The sequence below is a fragment of the Eptesicus fuscus genome, chromosome 18 (genome assembly GCF_027574615.1).
Source record: "Eptesicus fuscus isolate TK198812 chromosome 18, DD_ASM_mEF_20220401, whole genome shotgun sequence".
Classification (NCBI taxonomy): Eukaryota; Metazoa; Chordata; class Mammalia; order Chiroptera; family Vespertilionidae; genus Eptesicus; species Eptesicus fuscus.
In genome coordinates this window covers 25,491,681-25,509,433 of record NC_072490.1, presented here as the reverse complement: position 1 = coordinate 25,509,433, position 17,753 = coordinate 25,491,681, and the positions used below count along the sequence as shown (strand labels likewise).

General features: G+C 36.4%; 1 protein-coding gene across 5 annotated transcripts in view; it reads right to left on the bottom strand.

Annotated features, from left to right (window-relative positions):
• The window catches only part of ATP2C1 (ATPase secretory pathway Ca2+ transporting 1), a 105,350-nt gene that overhangs the window by 62,913 nt on the left and 24,684 nt on the right, over positions 1–17,753 (bottom strand). For all 5 annotated transcript variants that reach the window (XM_054729549.1, XM_054729546.1, XM_054729548.1 and 2 more), the window contains 5 exons: positions 17,429–17,545; positions 15,690–15,779; positions 13,374–13,409; positions 11,310–11,371; positions 10,633–10,741 (listed from right to left, as the gene is read on the bottom strand). In XM_054729549.1, the coding sequence (XP_054585524.1) occupies positions 10,633–10,741; positions 11,310–11,371; positions 13,374–13,409; positions 15,690–15,779; positions 17,429–17,545 (414 nt within the window). The remainder of the gene's footprint in view (positions 1–10,632; positions 10,742–11,309; positions 11,372–13,373; positions 13,410–15,689; positions 15,780–17,428; positions 17,546–17,753) is intronic.

The following is a 17,753-nucleotide window of genomic DNA, read 5'->3' as shown; positions in this document are numbered from 1 at the left end:
AAGAATTAGTCCTTCCACTAAAATGATCATTAGCTGGCAAGAACTGACAGAATCAACTCTGGAATCAAAACTTGAAGCAACCAGGGAATTGCTTAATAAAAAAAAAAAAAGGTGGCTCAATTTCAATATGAAAGCATTGTGAAATTTTTGTTTACCTGTCTACTATCTCCCATTCCCCAAACAGCAGTGTTGCCTGTAGAGATAGAAGCTTATATTCCTAGTGTAGTTTACTGGTTGTCAAGGGGTTAATATAGACCTTGTTTTTAAAATACTGCAGTTGTGTGTTTTCACCTGACAGTTCCCTAAGGAACTGATGCAGAAGCTAAACCTTTATTTCACAACCCCATCCACCCTAGAGTAGCTTTCTGAGCATCTACTAAAAGATTAAACATATACTAGCAGGCAAAGGACAGAAAACAGAGAAAACAGCAGACATACCTAAAAGACTGGGAAGTAAGAGGCTACAGTAGAAGTTTCTTAAGGAAATAAGGGCTTGGGAGGGCTGCTACATACACCATGGAAACCAAAGTGCAAAACGTATGCCCAAAACCAGATGCATGCTCATGGAAGACCTGAGAGGACCCTAGATTTGCACTTTTGGCAGATCGATGGGTTTGGAACAGGCAGGAAATGAAGGTGAAGGCACAGTAGGCAGTCTAGCTCATGTTGAAGAAGTGCCCTGGCTCAGAGACAAACTGTAAAGAGCAGAAGAGTGGCTCTTTTTTTTTTTTTTTTTCCTTTCCCAAAAAATATCTTTTCCAGACAGATATGGTTGACTGCTGGGATAATACAATAGAAACTTCAATGCCCACACACTAAAAGAAATACAGCCTTCGCAAAATATAATATGAAAAAGTCACCAAACTGGACCACTGCAGCCCTCAACAATAAAAAAACAACAAACTATGAGAAAGGGGAGAATCTGATATTCAGAGTTATATCACTAGAAGCCCGATGCACGAAATTCTTCAAGGGGGCTCGGCCCTCTCAGCCCCAGCTTCGTCAGGAAGGTCGTCCGGATGATCGTTCCGCTCTTCAGCCGTCCGGTCTAATTAGCATATTATGCATTTATTATAGATATTATTAAAAATACCCAGTTTTCAACAAAAATATTACAAGGAATACAAAGAAACAGAAATATATGGCCCATTCATAGTAAAATATAAATGGACAGAAATTGTCCCTGAGGAAGGCCAGACTTGGACTTAATAGAAAGATATATATATATATGTATATATATATTTATTCATTTATTTTCCTCACCTGAGGATATGTTTTCATTGGTTTGGTTTGGTTTTGTTTTGCTTTAGAGCAAGAAAAACATCAATGTGAGAGAGAAACATCGATCAGTTTCCAAAGGTATCCCAACTGGGGTTCCCACAACCTAAGTATGTGCCTTGACCAGAAATTGAACCCGCAAACTTTTTGTGTACGGGTCAATGCTCCAACTAACTGAGCCACCCAGCCAGGGCTAGAAAGACTTTAAACCAACTGTCTTAATTATACTCAATGAACTAAAGGAAGAAGAACTAAAAGAAATCAGGAAAGCAAGTAATAAACAAAAAGAAAATATCAATAAAGAGAAATAAATTATAAAAAGGAAACAGATATCCTTATGCTGGTAAGTATAACAGAAAAGTTCAACAACAGATCTGAACAAGGGGAGTGGGGATCAGGAGGAATGAGCAAACCTAAAGACAGAATAATTGACATTAACCACACTGAAGGATAGAGAGAAAAAGAAAATGAAGAAAAATGAACAGAGACTAAGGTACCTGTGGGACACCATGGAACACAACAATATAAGCATTATGGAAGCCCCAAAAGAAAAAAAAACAGAAACGGGCAGAATAAATATTTAAAGAGATTCTCAAATTTAATGAAAGACATGAATCTATACATTAAAGAGGCTCAATAAACTCCAAAGAGGATAAGAGACATAATCAAACTACTGAAAGAAAAAGAATATTGCAAACAGCAAAGATAAAGCAACTCATCATGTACAAGGAATCCTCAATAAGATTAGCACCCCATTTCTTATCAGAAACCATGGAAGCGAGGACCTGTGGATGACATATTTAAAGTGCTGAAAGAAAAAAACATATCAAAGAGTATACTATATCTAGCAAAACTATCTTTCAAAAATTAAGAAAAAATTAAATATATTCCATTTAAACAAAAGCTAAAAGAATTTGTCACTAGTAGAAAGCCCCACAAAAAATTCTAAAACAGAGTTCTTTAAGCTGAAGTGAAAGGAGAGTAGGAAGTAACCCAAAGCCATATGAATAAAGAATTCCATTAAAGGTAACTATATAGGTAATATAAATGCCAGCATTAGTGCATATTAAGTTTTTAAACTCCTCTATTTTTCCTACCTGATTTAAAAGACAAATATATAAAATACTTACCAAATCTATGTTAATAAACAAACAAGGTATTGCCCTAACCGGTTTGGCTGAGTGGATAGAACATCGGCCTGCAGACTCAAGGGTCCCAGATTCGATTCCGGTCAAGGGCATGTACCTTGGTTGCGGGCACATACCCAGTAGGGAGTGTGCAGGAGGCAGCTGATCAATGTTTCTCTCTCACTGATGTTTCGAACTCTCTATCCCTCTCCCTTCCTCTCTGTAAAAAATCAATAAAATATACTTTAAAAAGAAAATAAAAATAAACAAACAAGGTATAAAGATGTAATTTGAGACAACAGCACAAAGGTGGTAAAGAAAATCCAGCTATATAGAAGCAAAGTTTTTGTATGCTATTGAAGCAAAGTTATTATTAATTCAAAATGCACTATTATAAATTTAGAATGTTAACTATAATACCCATTGTAACCACTAAGAAAATAAGTAAACAATGTACTAATAAAGGAAATGAGGAGAATTAAAGTACACTTAAAAAAAATGAAATGCAAAAAAAGAGGAGAGTGGAGGAATTGAGGAACATAAAAAAATATACATAGAAAACAAAGAGCAAAATGTCAGAAAAAAGTCCTTCACTATCAGTAATCATGTTAAATGTAAATGAATTTATAATTGTATGTCATATCCCTACAATGGAATACTGTTTTGCAATAAAATACTGATACATGCTACAACATGAATGAACCTTAAAACATTATGTTAATTGAAGTAAACCAGACACGAAGACTACATAATGTATAATACCATTTATATGAAATGTCTAGAAGAGGCAAATGTATAGAGACAGAGCAAGCAGATTAGTAGCTGCCAGGCTCTGGGACAAGGGGAGAGAATGCAGTGACTACTAAAGGTAAGGATTTTCTTTTGAGAGTGATGAGAATTTTCTACAGTTAGACTGTGGTGATGGTAGCACAACTCTGTATATACTGAAAACCACTCAATAGTACATTTTAAATGTGTAAACTGTTTAAATATGATGATTTCAATAAAGCTTTTTTATTAAATCTTTTTTTATGTGATAAATGGACCAGCACTTTTGGCATGAAGTAAAAGCTAGTTAAAAATCAAAATCTGCCCAGCCAGTGGCTCAGTTGGTTGACTACCATCCTATACACCAAAATGACTGTGGGTGAGATATCTGGTCAGGGCGCATGCCTAGATTGTGGGTTCGATCCCCAGTCGGGGCACTGATTGATGTTTCTCTCTCACATCAACATTTATCTCAGTCTCTCTCTCTCTCTCTCTCTCTCTCTCTCTCTCTCTCTCTCTCTTTCCCTCTCTCACTCTAAAATCAATGGAAAATGTTCTTGGGTGAGGATTGAAAAGAAAAAAAAAAAGCAAAATCTTAGCCCTACCCCAGACATGCCAAAACAAAACCCAAATGATTCCTATGTACATTAAAAGTTAGCATGCATTGCCCTAGGGCAGTGGTCGGCAAACTCATTCATTAGTCAATAGAGCCAAATATCAACAATACAACGATTGAAATTTCTTTGGAGAGCCAAATTTTTTAAACTTAACACTTTGCACTCGCTTGCTTTTTTCTCGATTCCTTTATTCTAATGCTAACAGTGTCAAGTCACACTCAACATCCGAGTGCAAAAGGTTAAACTTCTTCTAATGCCACTTCTTCAAAACAGACTCGCCCAGGCTGTGGTATTTTGTGGAAGAGCCACACTCAAGGGGCCAAAGAGCCGCATGTGGCTCTCGAGCCACAGTTTGCCGACCACAGCCCTAGGGCAACTCTGTCACAGTGACAATCTGAGGCCTTAAAGTATTAAGTAGCTTGCTAAATTCGCATGGTCAATCTATATATACTAGAAGCCCGATGCACGAAGATTTGTGCAAGAATGGGCCTTTCTTCCCCTGGCTGCCGGCACCGCTTTCGCTCTGGTGGGAGCCGCCTTTCATCTCTGGCCCGGAGCTGCCTATCCGCCTTCCCACGCTGCCCAGAGCGGCTGGGGTGGTGCAGAACGCCTGCGTTGTCACCATGGTGATGATGCAAGAGTCCCGCCCCGCCCCCGGCCACTCAGAGCCTGCGTATGCAAAGGAAACCTCCATCTTTGTTGGGTTAATTTGCATATTCACTCCTGATTGGCGACTGGGCATCGCGAAGGTAAGGTCAATTAACATGTTACTCTTTTATTAGGTAGATAAAAGCCTAAGTGACAGTCCAACCGCCCGACCGGTAGCCAAGACATGCACTGACCACCAGGAGGCAGATGCTCAACACAGGAGCTGCTGAGCCGCAGTGACTTGGCAGCTGTGGTTCTCGGGTGATACACCCAGAACCAGAGAGGAGGGAGACTGATTTCAGGGTGCATCACCCGAGAACCGCCCCCTCGCAATGTCAGAGAGCTGGTTTCAGCCGATCCCCGCAGGCCAGGCTGAGGGACCCCACCAGTGCACAAATCCATACACCGGGCCTCTAGTTCATTTCATAAGCACACACATTTTATACTTTAAATCACAGTTGTTTGCAAGTTGGTATCTCCTAGAAGAAAGGGCATAAACTGTGTCTTTTTCTTTTTCACTTCCTAATTCTAAAGTTCTATTTACTGAATGGCTAAAATAACTTCATAACACAGACTGATTTCTGAAAACAAGAATTACATTTTGCCTAATTAGCTTCATTACCAGTATAAGTAAATTTAAAATATCGTAACCGGTTTATAGTCTAGCAATGTTTGAAGACTCCTTTTTGAAGAACATAGCAAACCAAATCAGAATCTAAGTTTGCCAGATTACCAAGTTTTTCACTGAGTGAATGGAAAATGTATTTTGTAACTCCCCAGTTACAAAATGCTATGATACAGCTCCAATAATGGAGTTACCCAACACAGAGAAAGCTTCTTGCTAGTGGTTCTTAACAAGTGGTGCAAGAATGTGAGCCTGACAGAAAAGGACATAATAGCTAACTAAGTGCAGTTTCAGTCCTGCAGTTGGTAGGTAGCCAAAGTAGATCTGTGCTCATTCAACTCCTTATCTTTGGTTTTACTTGCCCTGGGAACTACGAAGCAGGGACAACCCTAAAGACACTGAAAAGGACTCATCGAGAGCCAAACTATCCTACATAGTAGATATATTCATGAGGTAAGAAGGCTCACTATGTAATGCTAACTGGCTTTTCTAAATTTAGACCTTCTCTGAGCTGGCCCCAGTAGAACTTACTACTAGTTAATAATCTTTCTGCCCAGATTTAAATGATCTAATAATTTAGTGTCATAAAAATTGCTAATACAGGGTGGGGCAAAATAGGTTTACATTTGTTTATGTGGAAAACAATACAATAATTAATATATAATAATACAACAATAAGCTCTGTTTTCGTGTGCTCACAACTATAAACCTACATTTGCTCCACCCTGTATATAGCTCTCAGCCACATAAGAGGTAAAAGAAGTTTGATACATTTGGAAAATCATATAAAAATTATGTTGGTTTTTTTTTTTTAAGAAGGCAGTTGTACCCAGTGACTAGATATTAAAGGCAGTTTCAAAGAATGACATGAGCCACAAAAGGAAGTGTCAATGGAATTAATTCAGAATTCCAAGTGAAAGAAAATCTTGCTACATTTCAATGTTTGGGCTTAGAAATTTACAGCCAAGAGAGGTAAAACATCAATCACTGGCTGGTGTGGCTCAATTGGTTGAGGAACCAAAAGGTTGCCAGTTCATGATGAACAAAAATAGATCCAGAGACAGAGAAACATCGATCAGACCATTAAACCTCAGAGAGTAGGTAGGGGAGGGTGGGGGTAAGGGGAAGAGATCAACCAAACGACTTGTATGCATGCATATAAGCCTAACCAATGGACACAGACAACAGGGGGGTGAGGGCATGAGGGAGGGATAGGAGGGGTAATGGGGGAATAAGGATACATATGTAACACCGTAATCAATAAAGAAATTTTTTTTAAAAAGGTTGCCAGTTCAATTCCTAATCAAGGGCACATGCTCAGGGTTGGGGGCTCAATCCCTGGTGGGATGGCATGCAGGAGGCAGCCCATCTATGTGCTCTCACATCAGTGTTTCTCTCCCTCTCTCCTTCTCCCTTTCTCTCTCTAAAAATCAATAAACTCAAAAAAAGTGTATGCAGCAAGAAGAATGTATAACAGTGCTCTTAAATATGATTTGCATAGTAATTTTTTAAAAATCTCAGCCTGCTATGAAATAAATTGTGTCCCCCTAAAATTCACATTAAAGCTCTAATCTCTAATGGGAAGGTAAGTGGAGATGGGCCATTGGGAGGTAACTAGGGTTAGATGAGATCATGTGGGTAAGGTCCTCATAATGGGATTAGTGGCTTTATAAGAAAAAGAAGAGAGATCACTCTCTCTGTCACATGAAGACACAGCAAAAAGGCTGCAAGCCAAGAGAGCCCTCACCAGAAACTGAATTATCAGACCCTGACTGTGGACTTCCCAGTCCCAGAACAGTAAGAAATAAATGTCTGTTAAAACCATCCAGTGTATGGTGTTTTATTACAGCAGCCTGAGCAGACTTAAGACATAGTCTATCCTATCTAATAAAAGAGTAATATGCAAATTGACCATCACTCCAACACACAAGATGGCTGCCCCCATGTGGTCAAAGATGGATGCCCCCATGTGGACACAAGATGGCCACCACAAGGTGGCCAGCAGGGGAGGGCAGTTGGGAGGAACCAGGCCTGCAAGGGAGGGCATTTGTGAGAGAACAGGCCAGCAGGGGAGGGCAGTTGGGAGGGACCAGGCCTGCAAGGGAGGGCATTTGTGAGAGAACAGGCCAGCAAAGGAGGGCAGTTGGGGGCGATCAAGCCTGCAGGCGAGGGCAGTTAGTGATGACCAGGCCAGCAGAGGAGGGAAGTTGGGGGCAACCGGGCCTGCAGGGAAGGGCAGTTGGGGGGGACCCAGGCCTGCAGGGGAGAGCAGTTGGGGGGAACCAGGCCTGCAGGGGAGGGCAGTTAGGGGTGACCAGGCCAGCAGGGGAGGGCAGTTAGGGGTGACCAGGCCTACAGGGGAGGGCAGTTAGGGGCAATCAAGCTGGCAGGGGAGCAGTTAGGCATCAATCAGGCTGGCAGGCAGAAGCAGTTAGGGGCAATCAGGAAGGCAGGCAGGCAAGCATTTAGGAGCCAGCTGTCCTGGAATGTGAGAGGGATGTTTGACTGCCCTCGAGGGGTCCCAGATTGGAGAGGGTGCAGGCTGGGCTGAGGGACACACACCCCCGTGCACAAATTTCGTGCACCGGGCCTCTAGTGAAAAGATAATATCAGATAAAAGTTGTACAGCAGTCAAGTCACTGAACATGATGACAAGTTGCTACTGAAGGCCCAAGCAAGATTTACAGCCAAAATCTGAAACACTGAAATTTATGACAGGAACCCTAGATTTGCAACATGACAATGCTAAAGTGGCAACCCTGGCCTTGGGTCAGGTCCACAAGAAGAGAACCATATATACTCTGTGAGAAAGTAATGCTATTCCAAGGCTGAGGAGTTTTCTGTTTCCTTTAAATCCTAGTAGAGTTTATTTCATGCAGAAACATCAAATGACCACCTATCCTTACAAAATCATCCAAAGATCACCACAGTCATATTCATCAGGGGGAAAAAAGGGGGACATATGTAATACTTTCAACAATAAAGAATTAATTTTTTTATAAATTCAGCAAACAACACTCCAATAAGCCAATTTCATTGCGAAGACTTCTGTGTACAGAAGAGAAATCAACTTTATCAGCCTTATGATGTCTGAAGTCAGTACATTTAAATCTAGAAGCAGCACGAGATTTCCTTAAATCTTTTAGGAAAGTTATCTTAATCTACTGGGAAAGTAGCTGCAAAAGCCTGCTTGTGGTACCAGGTAGTAGGTAAAACAAATAGGGCAGAAAAGTGGTAGAGGGAATCAAAGATGTTAAGCTATATACTATGTAAAAGTGAAAAATCTACATAACTATAGCACTACCAAGTAAATAAAACATGTGCTGATGAAGTGTCTGAAAAGTTAACAAATAGGGAAAACAATAATTACTAATAAATTACTTCATCAAACATATCTAATATTATTAGTATCAACCTTTAAAAGGTCAAAAATTCCCTCTTACTGAACTTACAGTAAGTCTTCAATATATATTTGCTGAGTGGATAACATACATACTAATCTGACAAGTTTTTTTCCCAATTTGCACATGAACCTGGAGACAATTAGTTCGCAGATCAATTAGTTCTTACTTAAATGAAAACCCTAAAACACTTAGTCACCCAAAATAGTGCTTTGAAGTTTCTATGTCATTATATTGCTTAAATTGTTCAAATATTAAGAAACACCTGAAGGAGGTCTGCTTCTGAACTGGAAGAGAAGTACTCCAAAATAAATGATGACATAAACTTCATGAATTTAAATTAGGGAAAGGAAGCCTGTTTATATAAGTGACAAGCCTACCATCTCTAAGGAAGAACAATCAAAAGTTTTATCATAAACTAAATACTAAGAAGGAGAAAAAAAGGGAGTAAAAAGATAGAACAAAAAGGGGAGAAAAATGAAAGTAAAATTAATAACATTCCCAATACTTACTGTATTATCAATTATTTCCATTAATCAATTAAAGCAATCTGACATCTAACGGTAAATTTTAAGTATTTGTAACAAAGGTCTTTATTTCAAGATTAAAGGAAGTTTGTTATTATACTTTTAAAAGTCTATTCTTCAGGCTTTCCATAACCTCTGTATAAGAACACTCATATTCAGGACATAGTAAGAATCAAAGACTGACAGCTGTGTAAGTGTTAACAAACACCATGTTAATTCCAATAGTAGATGATACTGGCATGTTAATGGGCTGTGAGGGCCTTTTAAACTAGCTGCCTAACCCCATTTTCCATCCCTGCAATCTATTCTACATGCTATGGCCAGATTAAGGGTAATATAATTTGCCAGCTGCCTATGATCTTTCAAAGCTAATTCCTAACCAATACAATCTGTAGTGGAGCTTTTTTTTTTTTTTTTTTTTTTTGGTTAATCCTCACCAGAGGATATTTTTCCATTGATTTTTAGAGAGAGTGGGAGGGAGGGAGAGAGACAGAGAGAGAAACATCGATGTGAGACACATCAATTGGTTGCTTCCCACAGGAGTCCCGATTGGGGTAGGGGCCAGGGATGGAGCTTGCAACCAAGGTATGTGTCCTTGACCAGAATCGAACCCGGGACCCTTCAGTCCACAGGCCAAAGCTCTATCCACTGAGCAAAACCAGCTAGGGTGATAATGATTTAAGCACTGTTGCTTCATTGTCTTCTCCATCTCTGTCCAGTAATACCCTTCAATTATTACCACTAAAGCCAAATTGTCTGAGTATTCTCTGATTTCGCTCTAATCAGAAGTAACCACTTCCTTCTCTAAATTTTCATCCTGCATTCTTAGTACCGTACTTTTCTTATGCAACAAGTTCTATCTTACTTTATGGTGAGTGGCTTGTGTACACAAATACTAGTAGTACACTCACTAATTACAAAAATTCTATCACATCATCTTTTTGTCTTCCACTACACCTAGCACATATTTCCATAAAGATCTGCTGATTAAAACAAACAAACAAATAAATAAATAAAAAGATCTGCTGATTCACTAAATAAACATTCTAGAAAAAATAGAATCTGACATCTAATGGTAAATTTTAGTGGATAACATACATACTAATCTGACAAGTTTTTTATGAGAAAAAATACAATATTTTATGAGAAAAAATACATTTATATATGTCACTTTTTAAACTAGAAAATCAAATGTTCAAATCAACTATGTGTTCATCCTTAAAATTGCTAATGTCTATCCTTTAATCTACATTCAAGTATATTCATTTTTCACAAACAGATCACCAAATGCTATGGTCTACATATCTGTGTCTTCCCCCAACCTCTCAACTCATATGTTGAAATCCTAATCTCAAAGATGGTATTAGGAAGTGAGATCTTTTGGAAGTGGTACCCTCATGAATAGGATTAGTGTTATAAAAGAGACCCCACAGAGTTCCCTTCCACCATTTGAGGGCACAGTGAGAAGGCAACAGCTATGAACTAGGAAAAGGGTCCTCAACAGAATTTGACCATGCTAGAACCTTAATCTTGAACTTTCCAGCCTGTGAGAAACTGTGAAAAATAAATTTCTATTGATAATAAGCAGCCCAGTCTGTGGAATTTTGGAGCAGCCCAAACAGATCAAGACAAAAAACTTACCTCAAACAAGCGTAAGTCAGCAGGAACTCTGTCCCCAACAGAAAGGCAAACTGTATCACCTGGAACCAAGTCTCGTGCAAGTGTATGTTCCAATTTTCCTTCACGCACACTGTAACATGAAACAGAAACAACCATGGCTAAAAAGGAAAGCCATGCCATTTTATTTTAAAAGGTGATTCCGGTGGGCTTGCCTGCAGAAGAATAATCTCTGAGTCTGTTTGTGCAGCACTGTACCAACAACAGTGCTTAACACATAGTTGTGTGTACACACACACACACACAATATCTATTGAATATCCACCTCTTAACAATATCAAAATCAGAGCTTGAAAGTATTAATAGTACAACTTGCTATACTGAACAGAGCATGAATTTTTCATGTCAGATTAATGGTTTCTACCTTACGTTTAAATAAGTCTGTGGTGGGGGGGCGTGGGAAAGGGTGGAAAACAGAGGCTGGATGGACGTGAGCAAAGGGGGCGGAAATGGGGACATCGGTAATAGTGTCAATAATAAAGTTTAAAATAAACAAATAAATAAAATAATGTTTGCAAGTCAAAAAGCCTATGTTTAAAAATAATAAGAAACAAGTCTGAGGCCACAATGTATCATTGCACTAATCACATTCAATTTCTATTTTTAAGAGTAGAAATCCATATCAGAGACAAAGATCATACCAATGGCATTCTGGTGGCATAAGTTTACTCAGTTCTTCAAGAGACTTTTCTGAACGATATTCCTATTTAAAACCAAAAAAAAAGGACATAATATTAAAATATTTATTTATAAAGAAATGTAAATATATATTTTCCTAAGTATATATTCTATAATTAGACTTAATTATGTGCTGATCGTAATCAGTATTTTAAAATTTCCCAATTCTTATCTTTTCCTTTACTTGCAATTATATTCTGCACATAAAAGCTTGTATCTTATTAAATAATGTTTTAGTGACAAACAATTTTGATTATTAAATATTCCAATTTTATATTTTAATGTTAGTGTGCAAACCTAAGGTCAAGTTATTTATAAGAAAATGAAGAAAACTAATTAGTAAGTCCAAAGAGTATATAATTTTCAGTTATTAAAAATTAAGATCATTGAGCCTCATAATTAAGATAATTTTACTTTTAGTGTTTAATAACCAAATAAGTCAAGACAATTCACCTCAAGCAACATCTGATTTTAGGATTTAGGTCCATGCTAACTGCAAAGATTTATGGAATAATTTTGCTTGGTTTCAGCCACTGCATTTATTAAAGTGAGTAACACACTATCTTGGTGTAAAATTCCACATTGACTATGTTAAAATTGCAATTTGCTTGTTTGTTTTTTGAGAGTAAGGGCTCTCTATTTAACAAAACAACAAGCTACTAAGGTCTTCCATATACAGTGATAATACTGTAAGAATCTTTCTGAAGAAAGTCACTACATTTATCGATAGCATTATTAAAGATGCAAGAGGGTTCCAGTTACTGATCCAGTGGATTATACCACCCACATGGCTGAAGGATAGCTGTCTTGAACGATGCCCAGCTTGGAATGACATCTGTAAGACTAAGCAGTTCCACCTGCCCTAGGGCAACTTTTGTCTGTTCTAAGCAAGAGGATTCCCTAGAAACAGAATCCCTGACAGTTGACTGATAGAGCTCACAAACTTGCTGCAGATAATCTGATTCCAACTGGTTTTTCTACACGGGATTTCTATAAAATTAATAAACTTGTTAAATTAGCTATTACTATAAGATGACAATAAATACCCAAGGAATAAATCATAGATGTGAAAATAACCACAATCACTTAAGACTCAAAACAACAAGAACTTCAAGTTCATGATATATTACATTTCCCTCTCAATTAAAATAATCCTTATAATCTTATTAAACATGCTTTAGAATTTTCAGCTACTAAAATGAGACTTGCCAACATTGTTCTCAGAAGGCATCAGCTATTTAAATAAACATAAAACTAAGCCTATGTTTTTATGTATGCCTTTACTTAAAAATAAAAATCTTGAAATTACCTCCAAATTATTCACATTAATTTTTTTTTTTTTTAAAGTTCCTTTTCGTAGCCCAACTGACATGGCTCAGTGGTTGAGCACTGACCTATGAACCAGGCGGTTGTGGTTCAATTACCAGTCAGGGCACATGCCGGGGTTTCGGGCTTGATCCCCAGTGTGGGGTGTGCAGGAGGCAGCCAAGCAATGATTCTCTCTGATCATTAATGTTTCTATCTGTTTGCCATTCCCTTCTTCTCTGAAATCAATAAAAAAATATATTTAAAAAATTTTTTTAAGTTCCTTTTCATATATTTTATTTACTGTTTCATATCTATGCTAAGCAGAAAGTTTGATCAAGTTCAGAACATCCCTTCTAAGCAGAAAAAAGAAACTTAAACTTTGGTCAACTTTTTTAAAATGGAAAAACATTTTTAAACCTATTGATGGATATGTATCTATTACTGTGCTTTTGTTTCCATCTGCTTCAGCTGTCTATAACACCATCAAATAAAAAACTATTTTCTTCATGGCACTACCTAAATCAAAGCAGTCAAGTTAGTCCCACAAATTTCCCAGGAGAGTTGTTAGTTTCTGAAATTATCTCATAAATAAATAACAAATTGTTGTGACAAACATTACCATAACCTAATAACTACAGATTCTGCCATAAGCTACCTTAATTTTTAAGCAAATAACTAAAATATCATTTTCATGTGGGCAAAATAGGCTAAGTACTCACCTGAACAAAGGCAACTGTAACGACGATAAGTATTGCCTAAACAAAACAAAGAAACATCCTTTTAAATCACACATTATAACTTCAAAAATAACTATTAATTGTATTTTATTTTTCTGACTCTATCTGCAGAACCAAGATACCAGACACTACATAATGAGATGAACTGGGAAAGAAATCACAACTTTGCTTTGCCCTATGAGGGAAAAACTGATAGTGGCTTGCCTCCCCAAGGGCAGCTTCTCAAACTTTCTGATCTCAGGATCTCTTTATGTTCTAAAAATTGACCAGTTTTTATTTATGTAGGTTATATCTACTGATATTTGTCATATGAAATACTTTTTCAATTAGTTTTAATTTCTACTTATTAATTCATCTAAAATTAACAAACCTATTACATGTTAACACATCACATTTTTTATGAAAAATATATTTAAAAAAAAAATTTGTGAGAAAAGTGGTGGTTTTTCAATTTTTCTATCTTTAATGCCTGCCTTAAGAGAATGCTGTATTCTCATATATTCTTCTGCATTCAATTTATTATACTATGTTGATTAGGCCAAAGTACATAAAGAAACTCTAGCCTCACACATATTGTTGGGTAAAAGAGGAATATTTTAAAAGCTTTACCAGACTACTGTGTATAGTCTTCTTTTCTACTATAACAAAATCAGACAAATGTTAGCTATGTAAAAGTAATGTGCAATGTAGAATATAAAACAGTATCAATGAACTTTGCATAATCTGTTATGTTAAAATCCACTGATCTACCTTGCATTCTGAATTGATCTTTTATCACTAAAACTTCTGTAACATCATGCTGCGATAATTTACAAAATATTGATTTACTTGGTTATTCAACTCATTCAAATGTTGACACATTTCATAATAGTAAAAAAAAATCACACTCACTGAACTCACTACTGATTTCATTAGAATAAAGTCTTAAATATTGGGAAGCTATCTAGCACACAGTAATGCATAAAAATTTGGCAAAATTCTAATTATCACTTTAAAGTTTGAATTTATCACTGGCAACAAATTGTCAGTTGTTTTTCTTGAAGTGGAAGGCTCATTTTATTCACTTTCAGAAAAAGTATGTGTTATCCTAGTTTTAATACCAGTTTGCCTATCAATCATTCTTTCAAGTAAAAGGCTAGTTCAGCTCACCATAATCACCCTTCCTCAAGATAACCACTATACTTCAATATACAAAAGTTCTTTATGCATACTTGCCATTTCATTACACAGAATATTAAAAAGGTATGTATGTAAGTGTCAAGATTTAATAAAATTTTTACTGTTTTATCAAAAACATTCCTAAGAGAAACAACAAAAGAAAACAATGACTATTAGTACAGTTTGGTGCCATTATTTTGATTTGAGCCAAGGTTAGTTCAGCTCACCATAATCACCCTTCCTCAAGATAACCACTATACTTCAATATACAAAAGTTCTTTATGCATACTTGCCATTTCATTACACAGAATATTAAAAAGGTATGTATGCAAGTGTCAAGATTTAATAAAATTTTTACTGTTTTATCAAAAACATTCCTAAGAGAAACAACAAAAGAAAACAATGACTATTAGTACAGTTTGGTGCCATTATTTTGATTTGAGCCAAGGTTCTAACAGTTTTACCCACCATTGCTTTTGTACCCCTGACTTAAATATCTACAGTGAAAAGACAAATGATGTTTTAGTATTATGAAAAGTTGTATATGCTCCTTGAAAGGGCTGCAGAGACTCCTCGGAGTCCCCAAGCAAGAGTTCAAAAATTGCAGCTCTACATTAATTTCTACTGTGTTCTTATGCGTAACACACTTGCTTTATTCAATGGTTTTACTTGCTAGAAATTTTTATATTACCGTGAAACAGGAGGCAAGAAAAAAAAAAGATGAGAAAACTTTCAATGAGAGTTAGAATACCCCAGCTGGAAAGAATAAAATTTTACATAGTAAATACAGTGTGCATTGTTAAATCATACTTTTAGTTTCACAAGCATGAAGCTTTAGTTCACAATTACTCAAAATGTACTCTCAATTGGAAAGTAAAATAAATAAAAAACATAACTAGAAAATTATAAAATATTTGTATCTGTGAAATTACCAAATTGTTAAATAAATCTCACATGTGCCAATCACTAACCCTTGAACATTGTTTGAGATTACTGCAACTAAAAGCAAGTTGGAAACTAATGAAAACAAACCTGAGAAAACACTAAGGCATTTCTCAATTCATTTTCCAAAATAAAAGCCAATCCTAATTTCCATGATTAACTGACAGTTTAAAAAATATATATACATATTTTTCTTACCACAGTGATACTGACAGCATCATCAAACTGATGCATTAAAACACTGATGACTGCAGAAGCCAGAAGCAGCATAATAAGGGGATTTTTAAACTGAAAGTGAAAACAAACAGCAATTCAACAGTTTTGTATGAATGATAGTTGTGTTCCATCACTGCAAACACTTAAAAAACAAACAAACAACTACTGAAGCATGATTAGAAAATTACGAGTCTACGTTTAGTTTATTTTGTACATCTCTTCAATTAACAAGAAAGTTTACACTTAACTACATTTAAAGTTACCGCTTTATAACATCTTCCTTTCAGAGAAAAAAGAAAATTAAATATTAATACCTAAAACTAATTAATTACCTCCCTGGCTGGTGTGGCTCAGTTGGTGAGAGTGTTGTCCAGTACACCAAAAGGCCACCTGGATTCCGGGTCAGGGTACATACCCAGATTTTAAGTTCGATCCCTGGTAGGGGCATGTATGGGAGGCAGCTGACATGTTTCTCTTTCACATTGTTCTCTCTCTCTCTCTCTGTATTCCTATCTCTTGAGTCAATGAAAAGCGTGTCTTTCGGTGAGAATTAAAAAAACTAATTACCAATTTCTTACAGTAAACATATATTTTAACATATTAGCTTAACATACATATGTGTGTGTGTGTGTGTGTGTATGTTTGTGTATATATATGTATATATATATACATATATATATATATATATATATATATATATATATATATATGTTTCCACTGAAGCTAGAATACGTGGGAAATGATTTTTAAGCTAAATATTTAAGTTAAACACTGGGTAGAACACCTAAATTATTAGTTTAAAACAGTCTTGTGCAATGTGGTTCAGGGCTGACAAACCACACACTTGACTGAGTCAGAGTCCCAATTTGAATACAGCTCTTGCCACTTGTGTGATTTTTAATCTCATTAAGCCCCATCTAATAAAATAGTACCTTATACCAAAGATTGTGGTAAGAATTAACTAAGAATGTATATTAAAGCACTGTGTAAACCATAAAACCCTCTTCAAATGTTAACACAGATGTTATCATCACACTATGAGGACAAGGCCCATGGACACCACTTACAGGCTCAACAAATGCCTGCAAAACAACAAATTATGTTTTCTGTAAAGGAGTAGAGTCACCTAATGCTTTATGATTGACAAGTGATATTTACTATTAATTACTGTTTATGCTTAACTATATTATATGCACTGTTTCATTTCGTTCTTACAGCAGTCCCATGATGCAGGTTAAAAGGCATTAAAAATTGTCTTTACTAAAAAAAAAAAAAATTTGTGTGTCAAACTAATCTTACTAGTGGAAAATTGGCTATAGGATTCTTGTAGTTTTTCACACTTACATAACTTGTTATCAAGGTAAGAAAAAAATCATCCAATAAGTTTTTCTGAAAAGATTAGGCTATTGATAAAATGTAATTAAAAACAGCTATCACCTATTGATAGCTTACTACCCTCCACTATTATCCCCATTTTATAGACAAGGCTCAGAGGATAATAAAGATCATACAGATAGTATAAATAAAGGTGAAATATGTACCCAAGTGATCTGAATTCAAATTGTCAAACTTACTTTTACTAATTTTCTAAGATGGTTATATTACTTTAAAATTTTTTTCTAAGATGTCCATATTACTTTAAAAAATGTTAGCATTCCTAATATAAAAAAAGGTGTAAATTAAGACATCTGCAAAGGAAACTACTATTAGCAGTATCTCACCTGAGAAATATACTTCTTCCACAGTGGCTCATCTTCACTGATATCAAATTCATTCCAGCCATGGAAGGCTCGCCTATGATTTACTTCACATTTGTTTAGACCATTCTGAAGATCAGCCTATTAGATTATACATATGAAAGTTATTGAAAAGATTAGCAGAGAACAAAAAAAGAAAAATACAAAAGAGTATCTACTCTGTGCCCTGGCCAGTTTGGCTCAGTGGATAGAGCGTTAGCCTGAAGATTGAAGGGTCCCAGATTCGATTCCAGCCGAGGGCACATGCTGGGGTTGCAAGTTCCATCTCCAGTGGGGGGTGTTCAGGGGG